The sequence below is a fragment of the Hylobates moloch genome, unplaced genomic scaffold, assembly GCF_009828535.3.
Source record: "Hylobates moloch isolate HMO894 unplaced genomic scaffold, HMol_V3 SCAFFOLD_5, whole genome shotgun sequence".
NCBI lineage: Eukaryota > Metazoa > Chordata > Mammalia > Primates > Hylobatidae > Hylobates > Hylobates moloch.
This window is the reverse complement of record NW_026652280.1, coordinates 5,161,391-5,181,605: the sequence shown is the minus strand read 5'-3', so window position 1 is coordinate 5,181,605 and position 20,215 is coordinate 5,161,391. Positions and strand designations below refer to the sequence as shown.

Here is a 20,215-nt window from a genome sequence, read left to right as displayed (position 1 = left end):
CCTGGAGGAGCATCTCCGTGGGGGTGGCAGGTGAGGAAGAGTCACAGCCAGCGAGGCCTGTCAGCACCTTTGTCTCTTAGCTCTGGGACTGTGCATCTCCCGTCTCTGACACCCTCCCAGCTAGCTCTGCATTTCCAGTTGTCACCTATTTTTAAATGTCTAAATTAAATACCACCTCTGGGAAGCCTTCTCTTATCTGCCCTGCCCCACTAATTGCTCTTCTTTTAAATTTATAATGGCATTTAATTTTTTTTTTCTGGCATTAAGTTTGTTTTTGTGAATGATTTTTCTCTTAGTAGCCTGTAATTTCCTTGAAAGCCAAACCTGACTCCTCTCTTCCTTTGATTTCTCTGTGCTATGTGGAACGGTGTGTTGGGGACAGTGGGTGTTCAGGTGTTTCTGCTGTCCAGCCAGAACACACACTGATGTCCCTCTTCTCGCGGGTTCACCCGGCAAGACAGAGCTGTATGCATTGTTAGCTCAGGTTTCGCCCAGGAGGCTCCTCGTGATAGACTTCCTGTAGGTCCCCAGGAGGACCAGGATCCCTTGGGTGATGGTAGAGGTCTTACTGGGTTGCTGTGTGAAGGCAAATATTTTGGAATATTTGAGACTCAGAATGTGTGTAGTTCCAGAAAACACCCCCATTGTTAAGTATGTCTTGATCTTTATAAGGAGAGTTTACGTAGGTAATACTGGTTCTTTTGAAAGTGCCAGAATGAGCTTATTTATTTTCATAAAGCAAATTGTAGAACACGTGAGGTTTTCTGAAAGTCAAGTGGTGGTCTTAGTTCTTTGTTATCTGGCTTTTGTCATTTCACAACAGGCACAAGCTTCAGTTTAACATTTTTATTACATAGGAATAATAGAGTACATATATTGAGGTTTCATAGATGTAATTTTGTTAAATGTACAGCACAGTAGATTTAAAAATGAGGGATTTATTTTGTCATTCATAAAGTTGTAATACAGTCTGGAGAAACTATTTGTTAAAAGATAGTATCTACTTAACCTCCTTATTTGTTTCGTGCAGGAGAAGGTTAGAGCCACAATAAATACATGAAGAAATGAGTAGATAGGGGAATTTATCTTGGAAATAAGATCCCTGTCATGGTTTTGAAATGTTAAATGCATGAAGACCCGTCAGAGAGATATACGGACATGATATTTTTTTTACAGTGCATTTCCAAGTATTTAGTTATATTTGTCATTCTCTAGTACTAGTAAGCAATGATCCAATGATATAGTAATTTCAAAGTTAGTCCATGTTAACGGGTGTAAATATAGTATCTCTTTACATACATAGATAAATAAATTGGCAATTTTAATATTAATGAAGCATTTAACTTATATAGCAATTCTTAAATATTTAACTATTTTTATTTCTATTACATTTAAGATCTACCTTTTAAAAATATAACTATATCTATATAGTTATATCTCTTTTCTAGAAAAGATTTTTATAAAAGACAATTTTATCATTTGATTCATAGGAATTTATGATATTCCGAGTGATGGATTTGTTAAGGTAATTCACATTTGCCTCAAAATAGGAAAGTTAATTATTTGGACCCTGGGATTCTTTATCAGCCCTTATGGGGCTAAGGAAATTTGTAAAAGCATGGTTAAAGACTCTGTGTGAAAGTATACACTCAACATCTCCTTATTCATATCATAATTTAAAGCACAGATAATATTAAACTCATAGTTCTGATTGCATTAAAATGCTAAAATTTATGTAGCCAACCCAGGTAGCCAGACCAGACACTATCTTTTGTGGCATTGTGTTTGTCAACTCGTTATAATATTTTACTGTTGATTATTGAGTTTTACTTTGCTTTTGACTGTTCATTATTCTGAATTAACTGGACAGTATTTTATTAGTTACAGGGATTGTTTTAAACTCATATTGGAAATATAAAGTAAATGTTAGCAACTATTTCATGAATGCAATTGAACAGGGGCAGAAGATCAAACAGGAAGTATTCAAGGTTCTGTTGATGGTTCGGAGTTCCTTTATTATTAAAGGTATTGAAAGGTCTTAAATAGTAAACCTGAAATATTATATTGTATAAGTACTAATTTGTTATTTTCAGTATTTTTTTCATACTGGAAATAGTTAAGGTTTATTTTTCTCAAAGACTGATTTTGTAAAAATATATAGTTATGATCTATTTTTATTTTTATCATAGGAACCCTTTTATGTACCCACGTGGTCACACAGAAGGACCCCTGGTTCAGGAAACACCTTTGGGATTTGCCTTTTCTTCCCTACAGCGTAGTGGTGCAGGGCTGCCGGGTGCGTGCAGGAGAGGCCCTGCTCCAGCCGTACCAGCTGCACACCAGCAGACAGCAGGGCTTGTCTGAGTGGTTGAGTATGGATAGCATTTCATTTAGCCTTTGCTCTGACAGCCCATGCCCTGGATAAGTGGTGTAGGCCTGTACAGGTGAAATCTATTCTCACTTTTGCCTCAGGGGTGACTGGACTGTAACAGAATTTTTCAAACCCGTTGGGCCCAACCGCAAAGCAGAGAATAAATGGCTGAAGTGCCAGGCCTCGACAGAAAAATCAATGCCTGGTTATACAGACATGACAGACCAGGCCTGCAGCGCTCCTCGCAGAGGCTGCGTGCGCACCGCACCTCAGGGTTCGCACACGCGCTGCCTGGGGCCTTCGGTGCTGGTGTGCGGGCCATATTTACATTGTTTTCTCTCTCCTTCATGCAGGAAATTTACATGCCACTTATGTGATAGAAGTTTCACAGAGAAGTGGGCCCTGAACAACCACATGAAACTCCACACGGGAGAAAAGCCGTTTAAATGTACCTGGCCCACGTGCCATTACTCATTCCTCACAGCCTCCGCAATGAAAGACCACTACAGGACGCACACAGGTGTGCCGCGCCGCCTTCCTATCCCAGGAGGCCGGGCAGAGGTAGACTGGGTGGACTGTGGGAACAGAGGCATTAATTATCCCATCTTCATAGTAATCAATGGAAATGATGTCCTGCTTTAAGATTGTGGTAATTATATATTTATAGGTATGGTATCATTTCATCATTTTTCAGTGAGAAGGCAATTTTAAAGTGACATTTGTGCTTGTGTGTGAATGTTTACATAAAATAAGTTTATAATTAGAAGCTCATTTATGCTGTATGTGTATATATATATTTGTATGTGTTTAACACATCTTTTTACAAGATGTTTATAGAAGGTCATATGGAGAGATTAAGTTTTCAAAGAGAGCTAGTCTTGTGTTTTGTTGCTGATATAAATGAATTTCCATAATATGTTTGAACGTTAGTGAATCTTGGTTTTATGTACCATTTTAAGAAACTGTTATCACATTAATATTTTTCTTCTGGGGAGGATACTATCAGATCCAAGAGTTTTTGATAATTGATACAAATACTTTGATAATTGATACAAAGACACTAATCCGCATTTAGCTACTATAATTTTTTTGGAAAATTATTAAAAATGTTCAAATTCACGTACATTTCACATCAGAACATGTAACAGAGGGTGTGGAATTGCGGCTAATTGAAAGCTGAAGCAACACTGAGAGTACATCTTTGGCAGGGGTGGTCCCAGAACTCTCAGTTGGGCCCTCGTAAATGTAAATCCCAGTAAGACCCGATTGTGATGTTTGTGATTTCTTCTTCATAGTCTAAGTCTAGTGGGCCCAAAACTTCTTACAAGCTTATATTTGAGTCTTTCCCTATAGCACTGTGGCCATATTCCTGTGAGCTGTTTGATATTTTTGTGGTCTTCTTTCTCTTTACACCTCTCAGAATGTATTTTGTTTCAGGGAAAAAAAATAATAAATTTTAATCAGCATTCGAAAATGTTCTTCTGATTGCCAAGAATTTTATATTATTGTTAGAAATTACAGGTTAAAAGTTCTTCTCAAGCAGTTTGTGGGAAGCCCAGGCCTCCTTAGCTTCCTTGACAAGGGTGTTGACGATTTAAGGTCTCCAGCCTGCCCTGAGAGATCACTTATATCGAACAGCAGATGAAAAGCCAGTGCAGATGTAATTTATCGTCGGCGTTTCCTTCTAAAGAATAATTGTGGAGACTTGGCTGGATCAATAATATAGATTTTTGTTGTTAGGTCTTGTAGTCTGCACCATAATGAGAGATAGGGGACAGTGGCTGTTTTCTAATAGAAAATAAAGGATTAGTTTCCGTGTCTTTCTACATTTGAATGCAAAATGGCACACTTGAAACTAATTCAAGTTGTTACAAAAAGAAGTCTCCCATTATATCTCTGCTATCATATAAATAGGGCATGCTGAATGAACCCCCTCTAAATTCAGGAAATTTTGCATTTAGTTTTTTTCTTTAAATTTTTTTTCTCAAAAAACAATCCATTTGGCTGCTGATCAACCCTAACACCCAACCCACTCCAGAAATAAAAAAAAAAAAAAGGCAAGTGAAAATTGAGTTTAGAATGAAAAACAAATCAAGCTACCCAGGTAACTATGATATACAATACATTGGAGACTAATATCCTAAATAAAATCATACACATAAAAAAAATCAAGGTCATTAATGTATCGAGAATCAAATCACATAGAAAATTAATAATTTTGTCTTTTTGTATGTATAAATCTTAAAATAGGGAAAGGAATAAAAATATATACAGCATATATGTCAATATGCAGCATCTATGCTTGTAGAAAATACAAATCTTAAGAGGGATCTTCTATGCTTGTTCATGTTTCTATTTTACAAGATGCAGGCCACAAAGAAGTTCAAAAATGACAGAAAGGAAGAATACTGAAATCCAGAAGTCCTAAGATTGCTCTTTCCTCATTAGAAATTTTGCTTATTGAATGATATGGCGAAGACACTCCCACTAGCACACACCACCAGATGTGTGTGTGGTGCTGCACACACCACCAGATGTGTGTGTGGTGCTGCACACACACGCCTCACACGCACAGCAGGCAGCACCCACAGACCCGCAACGAGGAATTGATTGGAGGGAACGATTTTGCCTCAACATAGAAAACTATGTTAATATTAACGAGCAAATTGTCTTGTGGGATTTTAAAAAGTCTACTTTCAGTGTTATTTAATTGATAATACAGCTAGTTAGAAAGATTTATTTCAAATTGATTAAATAATTAAATGAGTGATTATAATTAAACTTTATTCTTTACAGCCCATCTACTCTATTCTTTCTGTATTGAAATAATAATACCAAGGAATAAACTTACCCCAAAATAGGAAAGTAAAGATAGCAAAAATATTTAAATTCAGCCTTATTTTAAAAATGATAATAATGAACATTTTAACATACCCTTAGGAAATAAGATTAAGCGTAATTTGCTTAAAACTCTCTTTAAGTATATGTGTTTGTTGAAAGTAGAAAAGCCAGTAATGTTCTTAAAGGGAAGACTCTTTTGATTACTGAAGTTATTCTCCCTTCCTATATGTACTATTTATTAGAACCTTAATAAGGCAATTATAATTTCCAAAATGCTGCAAGTTAAGTTTCTTTATGATAAACTAAAGTGATGTGGAACAACACAGCCTGACTCTGGCCAAACTCTTGAAAGACTTGTTGCATTAAATGTCTAAATGAGTAAAGTAGGTAAAGATAGATACAAATGAGTTATTTTATTTCTGGAAAAACATTTTATAATTTCACTGAATCTCTCTAAGGTTAGCATTTTTCTTCTATTTTGCCCTTCTTTGTGAGTCTTATGGGATGATCTGCCTAGCTGGCCAGCACTTACTGCCTAAATATGCTACAGTGGAAAGATAGATTGCATTTATAAACTTAGGGCAAATGTTAGCTTGTGTAAAAATGCTTAAAAAAATGAGCATTTGTACACATTTAACAAATACTAAGTCTGCCAAATCTGTCCCTAAGTGTTGCAAAGGTTTCCAATCCAGAGCTATCATTAAAGATGAATAGTATGAATTTTTGTACAATTTCTTTAGCAATCCCTAGACTTTCTTTTTTATGCCATGAAAGCGAGAAACATAAACAGCATTGAATTGCTGTTGGTGCTAATATAGGTTTTATTGTTACTTGGGATCTTCAGCATGTTCAAGGAAACCATTTAATTCATATTATTAAGAAGGAAGTGATTAAGGAAGACCCTAATAGAATCAGGTAGAACCAATTCAGTATCCTTAAGTTGTTGGAAAATTCAATGTTTTCTTTAAGCAGAACCATATATACTGTATATTAACTATTCCAAGCAATCTTTACCCAGCTCAGAAAGGCCAGATGTATGGGAATTGTAAAAAATCAGGATATGCATAAAAACTGTTCAAGTGCATAAAGCAGCCCCATCTGGAAGACATCTACCAGAAATGAAGTTGTACAAAACCATTCCATTGATAATAAAGCTAATTTTTATGGGTCTGACAAGTATGTAATTATGTTCAGTGGTGCTTTTCAGATTTTATCACAGTCAATAAACCGCAGTGGTAATTTCATTCCCATTTGACATATTTACATGGAAACATTTGATTGGAGGAATTAGTAACCCTGAAAGCCTTGATAGATATGTTTTAATGATCTGTGACCTCCGCAGTCCCTCATCTGTTTATTGTTGCAACAGGCGAGAAGTCGTTTCTGTGTGACCTCTGCGGCTTTGCCGGCGGGACCCGCCACGCCCTCACCAAGCATCGCAGACAGCACACAGGTCAGTTCTGCTGCTGCACTGGCCCCTTCTCTGCAGAGAGGATGGCAAGGCGGCAGACACCCCAGCCTCAATTCTTGATGTCATCATTTACTTTCCTTTTTAATTTTTGTAACATCTGTGCACTTGAAGGTCTACAGATAATTCCAGTTGAATAGCATAAGATTTTAAATCATCTGTTTTTATATATTTAAAATGTAGTCATATTCTGTATTTCAAGAAGCAGGTACCCTCAGTAAATTCATGTTAAGTAGAAGTAAAACAGCAGGTTGGCTTCCAAAGCCCAGATACAGGAGACTATCTTCTGTCCATAAACTCTGCCTTAGGCCTCGTGGGTGGAAAATGGGGAGTCTTTGTCAGCCAGTCTCCCTCTCAGTCATTCTCTCTACCCACCTAGTAGCTAATCACCCGCCTCCCTATTTAGCTAGCTACATGTCTACCCCCCTCCCTTCCTCCCTCTCTCTCTGCCTACCTCCCTGTCTCCCTCCCCACCCGCCTATCAATCCATCTGAGATTAGATAGGATTTGAAGTCAATGCTGTTTCAATTGTTCTTGGTATTAAAAATAGAAAACATCAAACAGCAACATAAGAGTTAATTAAGGTCATTGAAGAGGACTTTTCTCCATGATGTGCATTCTTGGTGATTCATTGAAATAAAATAGATTCCTTCATTAGGACCTGTATTAGTCTGTTTTCACACTGCTGATAAACACGTACCCGAGACTGGGCAATTTACAAAAGAAAGCAGTTTATTGGACTTAACAGTTCCACGTGGCTGGGGAGACCTCACAATCATGGCGGAAGGTGAAAGGCACATCTTACATGGTGACAGACAAGAGAAGAGAGCTTGCACGGGGAAACTCCCCTTTTTAAAACCATCAGATCTGGTGAGACTTATTCACTGTCAGGAGAACAGCACGAGAAAGACCTGCTCCCATGATTCAGTTACCTCCCACCAAGTCTCTCCCACAACATGTGGGAATTTAAGATGAGATTTGGGTGGCAACACAGCCAAACCATATCAGGAACACTTACAGATGAAAAGTGTTAAACATTTATCAAATTGTATTGCCTATTTTATATAATCTAATGGGTCTTATGAGTAATTATTTTCATGATGCTAATTTATGTGTGCCTGGGACAGTGCTGATTTATGGTGGTTTCTTGTAATTATTAATAGAACCACTTTTTACTCTAAATGCATCCTAGTTCAGATGATAAGTCACTTAATGACAAAATTGGTAACTAAATGTCCTACTTTTCTGTAGGTGTCATGAGAATGGTTGAGTTTGTCAGTCATACTCAAAATGGCATGAAATTAAAATACATAAAATGTGTGATTTATGGTACATTATGATTCTCGATATGTTGTATTTAGCAGGTACAGGTAGCTTCAGTGCCCAATATGGCATTTGCAAGATCAATGCAAACTAATGCCAGCCATTCCTTTTAGATGTGTGAATATGATTCAGATTTTCATAAGGGATATGAGTTATTATTGAGTTAATGGGAAATTTCAATGTTTAGCATAATGTTGGAAACATAAACTAAACTTTGAAAACAAGGTCCGTTTTAAGTGTATAGAAGCCACCTGTGCATGCATGATTTTAATCCACTGGCTTAAGGATTCAGCATAAGAGATGACAGGAGGGGCCCAGTTAGTGGCAATTATTCTTGACCACTGTTGTGATGAAGTTGGAAATTGGAAATATTTATGGTAACAGTATGCTCTTGAGGGCTTTTTTGTTCTTAATGTTTTCATTTTATCAGTGCTCAAATTGTTACTGTTTAAATGCCATTGAAGTTCACCTTGTCCCACCTGGTATGGCCCCAGGGAACAACAGACTGCTGTGCCACCTCTGCCAGTGGGCAGGTCAGTGCCTGTCGCAGTGGAGACAGGAGTGCTGTGATCATGGGCATCCCAGTGATAGATCGATCAGGAAGGCTGCACGGAGCTGGCACAACTTTATATTTTATGTCAGGTCCAGAGGCTCCTTATTACTTTGCTATTAACTTTATACCATATAGGACAATGTCTCACAGACAGAGGTATCTGTCTTTTTGGCATTTATCTGCCTCTGTAGCACAAATCAAACATGATTCTTTAACACCAAAGTCAGTTCTTAAGACTGTTTGCTTCAACAAAACAGCTAAGCACAACTCAGTCTAGGCACTTAACTTTTATGCTGGATTTAAAATATTTAAGCAACACACAACCTTTTTCCCCAAAGGCCAGACTTATATGGTGCATTTGAAATCTGTATTTTTCTGATGTATTCCTCTTTGACATGGTTTACCTTTTTACCACAGACTACCCACGCAAATTATAATCAGCTTGGAAAGGGATAGGTATCAAAAGTGCTCCAAATGGTGTAAATAATTCCTCACCGCAATACTGACTGTCCAGGGGGCTGCCACAAAACATCTTCCATTCTAAGATTTACTTTTATCACCTGTCAGGGACCCTTGATTCAAGGGCACAGGAGCAGATCCTCACATGTGGTTGAACAGTCTTGGCCAGCTTAATAACCACCAGCCCGCCCAAAGGAATGCGGGTCTGTGTTTCCATGAGACGCGGTCAGCCCGTCTGACGGACAGTTGACACACAAAGAGCACTGCACTATGACGACAGCCCTTCTGCTGTTCATCCTCTGGCTTTCCTTATCAATGGGGCCTGAGATGCAGTATGTTTCTTAATGGTGATTTGAGCCAAGATTACTACTTGTAACGGAAAGTGTGAAAAGCAACACAATTTAAACTAATAGGTACTGTTATGTAAGAGGGAAATAGGAGGAAAGGAAATTTCATCCTTGTTCTGCTTTTTTGAAAAGCACATGTACAGGTAGCCCTGTTGACTTACCGATAACATTGTTTGAGAGTAGCCAATGTCTTACTTAGATTTATGCATCCTTTTGCATTTAAAATGACAAAGGATTTCAAAGCAGCACTTTTGCCAATATGCACCAAACCTGTTTGATCAGTCTGCCATCAGTTTTTCCTTAACAGGTATATATCTTTTCATACAATGTATGTCATCTTCAAACCATTAGCAAATATTTAGCAAACTTAAATTCTTATTTCAAATTTGTGATATTTTCTTTCGAACTTGAAAGTCAGGTCTATATTTTTGTCTGCATATTGAGACTAACAAACACAAAACTTCTATATTTCTGTAGTGTATTTTCCTGAAGAAATTACCCATAAAAGAGAAGAAGAATTACCAAATTATGTATTAGAGTAATAGTGTTGAACATGTAACTGATTGATGAGTTACATGAGTTACAAATTGACTGTTATATACAGATTTGAATAATCTGTGGTTGTATAAATTGACATGGACTTAAGCTATCAAGAGCTCAGATGTGTGAGCCTTACTTAGCATAGGATTTTATGTACCATGATATTTTTGTGGCATTATATTTTTCCCTGTCATCCTGTATGTAATTCAAACTTGCTTAATATTACACAGTGTAATCTATTGTGTGGTCAAAGAAAATATGAAAGAACAATTTATAATTTATTACAATATAATACTAGGTTAATGTGAACTATAGAGAATATATATGACATTATTCCTTAGAAGGATTGTTTTTAAATTTAAATTTTGTCACATAAAGATTTTCATGTAAGTTTAAATAAAATGAGCTACATTAAACAGAGCTTTTTAAGAGGTTATGTTAAACTATGAAACCAAGAAAATGAAGCTCAGAGATCTTAGATGACCTTTAATTTATACCATTGACTTAGGCAGTGGAGTTCATGATGTCATCCTTTTACCCCACTTCAAATATCATCAGAATCTATGAAAAATGAATAGTTTGAAGACACCTACCAACACTATTACAATAAACAAAACAGCAGTGAGTTTTAATGCCAAAACATTTTGTAAACACTTAGATTGAATGGAATAAGGAGACAACAGAATATATTGTGAATTTGCATAATGAACAAAATCTTTAAATTGCTTGACCACTTAGACTTATTATATTCAAAGTGTAAGATTTATACTACCCACCTAAGTCTTATTATACAACAACCATAATCATAATAGTATTTTGGGGATATAAAGATGGCACACAGACCAATGGAACAGAATAGCATCCAGAAATAGACCTGTGCATCTATTTGTCAGTTGTTTTTAAATAAGACACCATATTTAAAGATAAATTTAATAAACGATGTGCGAAACCATTATGGTGGAAACGTCAGAACACTGCTGAGAGAAATTGAAGAAGATCTGAACAGAGCAATGTACCATGTTTATGGATCAGACAATTTAATATTGTTAGGATTTCCATTTTGTTCACATCGATCAAACCCCATCAGGCTATTTTTCTTAAAGATACTGACAAGCTGATATTAAAATTTATATGGAAATTCAAAGGCTTGAAATAAGTCACCAACATTGAGAAAGAATAGGAGGACTTACACTACTTGATGTCAAGACTTCTTACAAAGTTGCAATAATGAAATCATTCTGGTGTTGGCATCAAGATAGACAAATGTTTATCAGTGGAAGAGAATGGAGATTACAGAAATAGACCTATACTACATGGTGAATTGTTTTTTCTACAAAGGAGTAAAGGCAACTTAGTCTTTTCAACATTCTGTGTTGGAGCAGTTGGCTATCTATCTGCAATGAGAATGAACTTTGACCCGTACTTTGTACTGTATACAAAAATTAACTCAAAATGATCATAATCTAAATGTAAAACTTAAAACTATATAAATTCCAGAAGAAAACATAGGTGAAAATTATTTCTGACTTTGAATCATCAATGATTTCTTTGATATGACATCAGTAGCCTGATTTATAAAATAAAAAATAACCTGAAAAATTATGTTGATAAATTGAAAACTTTATAAAGTAAAACTTCTCTTTAAAAGGTGCTGTGAACAGACTTAAGACAAATGACAGAGAAAGTATATTTAAGTGACCAATTTTATGAATAATTTTTATCCAGAATATGTAAAGAACTTTCCAAACACAATTCTGAGAAAACAGCCTTTTAAAAATGAGTCAAAAAGTTGAAGTAGATACTTCCCCAGAGAATATAAAGGTATGGCAGATAAGCACATGGAAAGATCCTCAGCACCCTGGGAGGAATGCAGGTGTAAAGCATTGACTACAACAAGTGTTGGTGGGGATTTGAAGCAAGTCATACATAGCTGGTAGGAATGTAAAATGTTCAGACCACTTTGTGAAGCAGTGTGGCAGTTTCTTACAAAGCAAAATATATACATACCATATTATACACATATACCTATCATACTCCAGGATTTACCCAAGGGATGAGGAAATATATGTTCATATAATGACTGCATATGAAGGCTTAGAGAAGATTTATTTGTGGTAGTAGCCAAAAATGGAAACAACTCAAATGTCCTTCAGTAGATAAATGGATAATCAAACTTGGTACACCCGTATAATGGAATACTACTCTGCAACGAAAATAAGTGAAGTATTTATACTCATAGTAGCATGGATGAGTCCGAAAATAATTATGCTGAGAGAAAGAGTCCAGACAGTAGAGAATTCATACCATAAGTATCTAGGTATATAAATTGCTAGGAAATGCTAACTAATATAATAGTGACAGAAAGCATGGTGGCTTGACAAAGGGATGAACAGGGAACCTTGAAGTTAAAAGGAGTCCTTTTGGGAGTGATGGTTGTGTTCATTATCTTGATTGTGGCAGAGTTTCATCAATAACAAAACTTATCAAATGGAAATTTTTGTGTATCAATTATGCCTCGTTGAAGCTGTTTAAAATGCTTTATACATTCAGCCTCATATGGCCAGTCTAGACAGGTTATAGGTCAAGTTAGTAAAATAACTTATAATATGTGTCATTTTATCTAGACCAGTGCTTCCTTTGTGTTTCTGTTTTTCATGTGTACTGCACTTTGACATTGGTGTGCATTAAATTACTATTCATTTGTTTAAATGAACAAAATCAAATCTTATAAATGTTTTCAAATATGCTATGTATGGATGTTCATATGATTTCATGATACAGAATATTCTGTGTCAAATTTGAATAGCTTCACCTATTTTTTTATTCTTATGCAGTATGAATATCATATATTTTCCATCAAAGCAAAATCTGCCATCATCATAAAAGTAAATTTTTGTGTAAGTCATTTCAGTAGAATTGAGTTATCTATAGCAATTTAAGTCATTTGACCAGAGGTTTAGAAACTGAGAACAAAGAGATATTCAAGCAGACCTTGGGTGACCACTTGATTGGGGTACTGTAGATGGGATTTATCTTAAAGACAAAAGGCTAAAAGGGACAAAAATCCCTTTCAATTCAGATTTTTACTCTGCTTGGTATAAGATCTTTAAAAAAAAAAAGAAAAACATAAGAATAAGTCAAGCAAATATTTCCTGGTAGGATCTGTTAAATGATACCTTCATGTCATATTCAGTAACTGTGCAAAACCATGAATTATTTTATGTTTGCTAGCTGTTCATCTTTTTCCTGGTTATGAGCTCTTGATGAGAAGCATTTGTGTGCTTCTTTCATCTTTGGCAGAGACTTGTTGACAATTATCAGTGTTTAGCCAGTTCTGTCATCATAATGATAAAAGCCACTGGCTATTGAGAACTCTGTGTTAAGTGTACTCTTTCCATATTTTTTGTTGTCTTTAATCCTCACAATCACCCTGCATGTTTGGTGGTATCATTCTCTTGATCTTGTTCAAAGGGTCTGACAGGTAGCAAGTGAAATATGGCAAAACTGGGATCAGAATTGAAGTCCATCTGGCTTCATCTAACTACTGTGCTGCAGTAAGAGAGAAAATACCACCAAATGGGGTGTGTATGGATTCAGTTAAATGTTACTACAATTATGGGTAAGCAGTATAAATAGACATAGAATGTAGGGCAAACTTCTAAACATTCTAATTTTCAGGACAGATATGGTTTTGTTGATAGCCAAATTGATAGAGAGTAATTTTAAAGTAAGATATTTTACTCCTCATTTTCTAAGTAAGTCAGTATACTCATACAGCTATCACAAAAACATGGAAAGTAAGAAATAACAAGTAGAGTTATTGAACATATGTAAAATTAATCCATCTTGTATGTAAAATTTGCCAGGAAAAATGTTGAGAAAAATATTACTATACATTTTTTTTGAGAATAGGGGAGTTGAGGTTTTCTCTAAATCATTACTGTCTGATACAAATGTAATGTGATCTATACATGTATAATATTGTTTCCTGGTAGACATATTTAAAAAAGAAAAAGTAACAGGTATAAACACTTTTACAATAGTTAATTTAACCAAATTCAAATTATTATAATTTCTACGTCAAATCAATGTAACATTATTAACAATATTTTTATCATAATCTTTGTACTACGATTTTGAAGTTTGGTATTTTACAATTTAGAACATCTCAATTCAGAGGCTAGATTTTCATCTGAAATATCTATATTTAGATTTGATAAAAGTTACACTTCAAAAAGTAGATTCATATTCCCAAGCTGTTCCAACCATATTTAAACATTTTTTCAATAGCTCAGTCGAGTATCAGTTTTTACATTTAAATTTACATTAATTAAAATTAAATATCCTTGTTTTCAGTGCCTGCCAGCCAATGCAGCTAGTGGAATTAAAAGCCGATAAGGCTCGATGATTCTTTGAATGTCTGTGGGGTAGGCAGGAATGATTTAAAGGAGAGGGAGGTGTCAAATGAAGGAAATACTTTGTTTAAGATACCAGTATGCAATTTCACTATCTTCGTGTCCTCTGCAAGCCGTGAACTTCTTATGGCTAGAATGGTTACACTTTATAAGCACGTTCACACACACACACATAGGCATCACATAACTTGTTGGTCAACGACAGACCACATACACAGTGGTGGTCCCATGAGATTATAACGCTGTATTTTTACTGTTCTTTTTCTGTGTTTAGATACACAGATACTTATTATTGTGTAACAGTGATGCTGTACAGGTTTGTAGCCCAGAAGGAATAGGCTACACCGTCTAGGTAGGTGTGTAATAGGTTGTGCCATCTAGGTTTGTGTAAGTACGTGCAGGATATTCTCACTACCACACAATCGCCTAATCACGCATTTCTTAGAACCTGTCCCTGCCATTAAGCGCTGCATAGCTATGTCTGTCTGTCTATTTACCTATGTCTGTCTGTCTATGTGTCTATCTGTTATATCTACACAGGGTTGGTATATTTTAATGTGGTATTAAATATTCTAAATATTTCTTTGGGGCCTCTTTTTACTCAGCTTTAATACAGTATATTTTTTTGTTGCTTCCGACACTTTTTAAAGTGATGCCCATTTATAGCTTGATTTTATTTATTTTTCTTCATATCTAATGTTAAGATTTTACTCAGTTTTAAGTTATATATTCACAGTATATCTGTTATATGCCTATCCTTGGTTTTAACCTCACTAAGATTTTTGTAATGGCTCTGATGTAACACGGTTTATTAAACCATTCTAAATACAGTGCTGAACCATCCCTAGAATTTAGATTCCTGTTTATGTAAAATAAACCTTGACCATATAATCTATACTTCGCTTACATTCTAATATAGAAACAAAAATCAATGATATCTTCTAATTTTCTCACTCTGAGAATAAATATTCAAATGTCCTACATGTGTGGAGTCCATTGAATCATATTCTTGACATTTCATGGAAATAAATGTTTTTTAAATTATCAATACCAGGTTTATTCCTTCATTTCCAGTTGTTATTATTATTCATCTATAACATTTCTTGATATATTACAGGAGAAAAACCTTTCAAATGCGATGAGTGTAACTTTGCCTCCACAACTCAGTCCCATTTGACGCGGCATAAACGTGTCCACACTGGAGAAAAGCCCTACAGATGCCCCTGGTGTGACTACAGGTAATGACTCATCACTGAGCAGTCAAATCAGGTGGGCCGCCATGATGGATTAAAAGCCTGTTAAATCCCAGTTAGAAGTATAGTTTTTCTAATCACCATGAATTCATATATTCGGTTGGGAGCTAATTACCTAATTTGAGTGACTTTTAAAAATAAACTATTTTTTAAAGTGGTTTTAGGTTCACAATAAAATTGAGAGGATGGTGCAGAAATGAGTTGTGTATCCCCTACTCCACATGTGTAGAGCCTCTTTCGTTATCAACATTCCCCACCAGGTGGTCTATGTGTTACAGTTGATGAACCTACATTGACATGATTCTCACCCAGAGTCTATACTTCAATTAGGATTCACTCTGGATGGCGAACATTCTGTGGGTTTTGACAAATTAATGACATGTATCTGCCATTATAATATCATGCATAATTTAGTTACTGTTTAAAAAACATAACATTCTTTTCCATTTTCTATAATCTTAACATTTAGATTTTATACTTTTATCTTACAACTGCTTTTCCAGTGATTTTATTGCATTTCTCAAAGTAAGGAAGCCATTTTAATTAATCAGTTATTCAACCCATTTATGGTATCTTGTCTAGAGTATAGCACTCATTTATGGCAATGAAGATGATACAAGAAATGTTTCCTGCCTTTAAGGATATAGCATAAAAAGTGACTCAATGTTTATAAGTAATTATAATACAGATTTGAATGGGAAAAGAGAGAGGCCAGGGGAGTACATAAATAAGGATTATGTTGAGCCCAGGTGAAGTCCTCACAGAGGAGAAAGCATCTCAGCCATGGCATAAAAAAATGGTCAAATTATTTCCAGGACCCAATCCATGTGTGTTCTGAAAGGATGAGGAGGGGATGACACCATGTAGAATGTTAGTGCTGAAAGCATCTTGGAGGTCATGGATGTTCAGTGCACTCACTTGCATCCATAGTGGCTGAGCGATGTCTGCCAGGTAGCAGAGTTATCTAGTGGCAGCAGCGAAGCCTTGGTGCAGAAGACTGTGAGATAGACTCAGGCAATGCTAAATCATCCTCTCAAGTACATGATAAGGTATGTGTAGAGAGGCATAGAGGAAGATCAGGTGGAGCATAGAGCTTGCAGCCAGGTCACATTGTGCCTGAAGCCTGCAAGAGTGAGATCGGACCCCATGTGGTGGTCAATGGGACCCCACATATTTTGCAGGCAGCTGAATGACATCTATTTTAAGAAGCCTGATCTCAAGGGTGAGAGCCTTCCTTATCCTGGAGCTGAAGATCTCCATTGTGCTCGACCCACATGATGACATGAAATTGAGGGTGTGTCTTTCAATGCAGCCCACTTTTTTTTTTGAGACGGAGTCTCGCTCTGTCGCCCAGGCTGGAGTGCAGTGGCACGATCTCGGCTCACTGCAAGCTCCGCCTCCCGGGTTCATGCCATTCTCCTGCCTCAGCCTCTCCGAGTAGCTGGGACTACAGGCGCCCGCCACCACGCCCGGCTAATTTTTTGTATTTTTAGTAGAGACGGGGTTTCACCGTGGTCTCGATCTCCTGACCTCGTGATCCGCCCGCCTCGGCCTCCCAAAGTGCTGGAATAAATGCAGCCCACTTTTGTTGAATATTACGTATGTTAAGCCTGAAACCTTTACAAAGTTAGGTTTTTGTATTCCTGTGGATCTAGCCTATATATTGCCATAATCTCCATTATCAGCTACATTATTGCATTAAGTTCTATGTGAAGGGTCATCGTATAGTACAGAGATATTACAGATATATTTCATTCATTAATTATTCATTCATTCAACATTTTATGAGTTCTGTCTTCGCTTAACACTGGATTGGTGTTTCTTGGAAATTTGGTAAAATGGTGATCTAATTAGAGGTAGACATAGAAATTCTATGGTGCTCATAATGTGGGTTCTTTAAAAAACAAACATTATTAAATGTTCTTTTTTAAAGAGATCATGCAGTAGTTGGAGTTCCTGTAAAACACAGAAAAGCAATTAGAAAATTATAAGAATTTCCTTTAATTTTCACCCTTACCTCTTAGAATTATACCGATTCAGTTTTTACTATATGCATAAGGTTTTTATTACTGTTGTTGGTGGGGGATTTTTTTTGTTTCAGTATATATTTTATTTTTTATACTTAAAAAATTGTAAATACCTTTCCGTGTCAATAATTATTCTCCTATGTAACTACTTTATAGTCTTCAAACTTTTATTTTTAAGTAGCAGGATTCTGATTTCAAACAAGATTATATATAAAATTCCACAAATAAAACAGAGAAAAATGTTATCTACCTGCTTATAAGTAGATTTAATCACTATAATCTATATTTACTTATTGTAACATTAAAAATAGCATAAGACTGTTTTCACAAGCCCCATGTTTTTAAATAGGAGGAGCTGTTGATAACAATTGCCAATTAGCCACAGCATCCAGTTTCTGTCTGCGTTTGGTATAAGCACAGCACAAGGGTGTCATGAGGAGTGCAAGCCGTGTGGAGAACCTGGACTCAGCACTCCTTAGCTATGGGACGGACCATGGTCAAACTATTGAGTGAAATGCCACTTTCTGTTTTGTAAATTGTGGGTTCTTAGTGGACCAGCCTCATAGGATTATGGTGAATATTAGGTGAGATGCACTTTGAAGTCACTTAGACAGAGTCGGCCACGTCAGTCGCTCGGTGAGCGTCCGCCCGTGTTTTCACTGTCATCTCAGGTGAATGTTTCATCAGGGTTTCAGGTTTCCCCTCAACTTTCCATCTCAGGACACTGCTCAACAAGTTAATGCAGGAGTGTCCATGTCCTGAAGGGCTTCAGTGTGTTAAAATGTTGTTTAGAATACATGCCAATATGCTTTTCTTAAAAAACAGTTTTTGAAGTAGTTAAAAATTTATTAAATCCAAAATCAATTGTTGGATAATTGCTGAGAATACTTTACAGTTTCAAAATGCCTAGTTTTTAAACTACTGTTTTAAAATGTAATTTTAATCTGTGCAGGGCCCCAAGTTACATTGATGCACAATAATGAATTTATTAAGGCTTTATACACATAGGCCATTTTCAGGCTTTTACCCTGAAAATGCTTATGCCTAAGTCTTTGTGCGTGTTCCAGATTTTTTAAAATGCATTTCTAGAAGCACGATTTAAGGCTTTTGATGGTATGACTGGAAAGGTTGTGATTTTTTTCCTCTGATCAGTACTGTGCTTTGGTAGACTCATTTATGCGTACAAGTATTTCACAGTATTTCAGGTTTTCTTGGTTTGAAAATGTATTATGCTTTTTACTAAGGTTGAGATCATACTACTCGTCCCTTATTCAAGTTATCTCCCTGAAATAGCCTCACTTCTGTTTAGGACCGCATTTGAGCCAGCTGGATCCCACCCATGTTATACCTCCGTCAGGTACTACATTTAAGAGGATGGTGTTCTCTAACTGTATTGTTACTGTTCTATAAATAAAAGACTTACCACATTGAAATCCAGTGATAGCTACCAAATTTCCCTTTGAAATGCTTAATGTGCATTATAACAGAGTAATTTTTAATCTTTATTTAAAACTTTTGAATAATTTGATTATTAATGAAAGTAAATGGTTTGAACACTTTCTGTTCCTGGGACAGCTTCACCATTCTGTGTACCTATGAATAGGCTTTCTTTTACTAGTGAACAAAAGGCAAGTTCACCTTGACCAAGAGTATAAAAAATTTGCAAAAGTTTGAATACTTCTGAAGTGAGAGACTATGAATGAAATATGGTTAGAACAGATATCTTTACTTTCTTGTTGATGAAAAAAAGATTTAAAAATGAACAGATAGTTAAGTTTCTAAAGATTGTTTTTGTTGCATACGATAGTAGGAACAGGATCCCTTATCTACCTCACATAAATATGTTCTTTCACAGCATAAATAAATTTGAATATGTACTATTTTCATAGATTTAATACGTCTTTAAGATGATCACATATTTCCTAAGAAGAAAATTGTTTAATTTATTTTCATATTTATCTCACTGGTTTATTTTCATAATATTTTACTGTTCAAAATATTCAACTTCTAGTTTTATGTTTTTATTTGTATAATATCAATAGATAAAAATTATTCCTGTGGAGTATTCCTATATTTGCCATTATTAACACTTAATTTGCAGGCAGCTTACCATCATTAGAAACTGAAATATTATTTAAATTTCATTTGAAAATATATTTCTCATTTTATAAATTGAATATTAGTGGAGAAATACTAGTAGTTATAATTATTCATGAAAAATACAAATATAGATTTGTTTACAAAAGAACTTTATAATTGGTCTTTTGAACCTGAGGCTATTTTTCAAGTTTGCATTATTAATTTAGGCAATGACATCTCATTCTATTTAAATGTAAACATGTACCCCCTTCATTAGCTTTTACTGTCTAAAATATCCAAAAGTCTAATCCATTACAAATCAGTATATTCAATCATTACTCCAAAACTTTTTTGTCATTAATTACTATTCATTATAATTTCAAAGCACAAATTAGATTCATTGCACACTGGCCTAGAACATTATTTCTGTAGCAAATTCTTTAGATTTGTTTCTGCATTAAAATGAAAAAATAACATTTTTCTATGTTTTTATTTTTCTTTGTTACATGTCACCTCTGTATTAATGAGAATGAAATAGA

The 20,215-nt window shown here is 35.5% G+C and overlaps 1 protein-coding gene across 4 annotated transcripts in view; it reads left to right on the top strand.

Moving 5' to 3' along the window:
* ZNF407 (zinc finger protein 407) overlaps window positions 1-20,215 on the top strand; it is a 474,402-nt gene that overhangs the window by 279,966 nt on the left and 174,221 nt on the right. For all 4 annotated transcript variants that reach the window (XM_058438260.1, XM_058438261.1, XM_032152052.2 and 1 more), the window contains 3 exons: window positions 2,725-2,891; window positions 6,582-6,665; window positions 15,435-15,555. In XM_058438260.1, coding sequence (XP_058294243.1) covers window positions 2,725-2,891; window positions 6,582-6,665; window positions 15,435-15,555 — 372 coding nt within the window. The remainder of the gene's footprint in view (window positions 1-2,724; window positions 2,892-6,581; window positions 6,666-15,434; window positions 15,556-20,215) is intronic.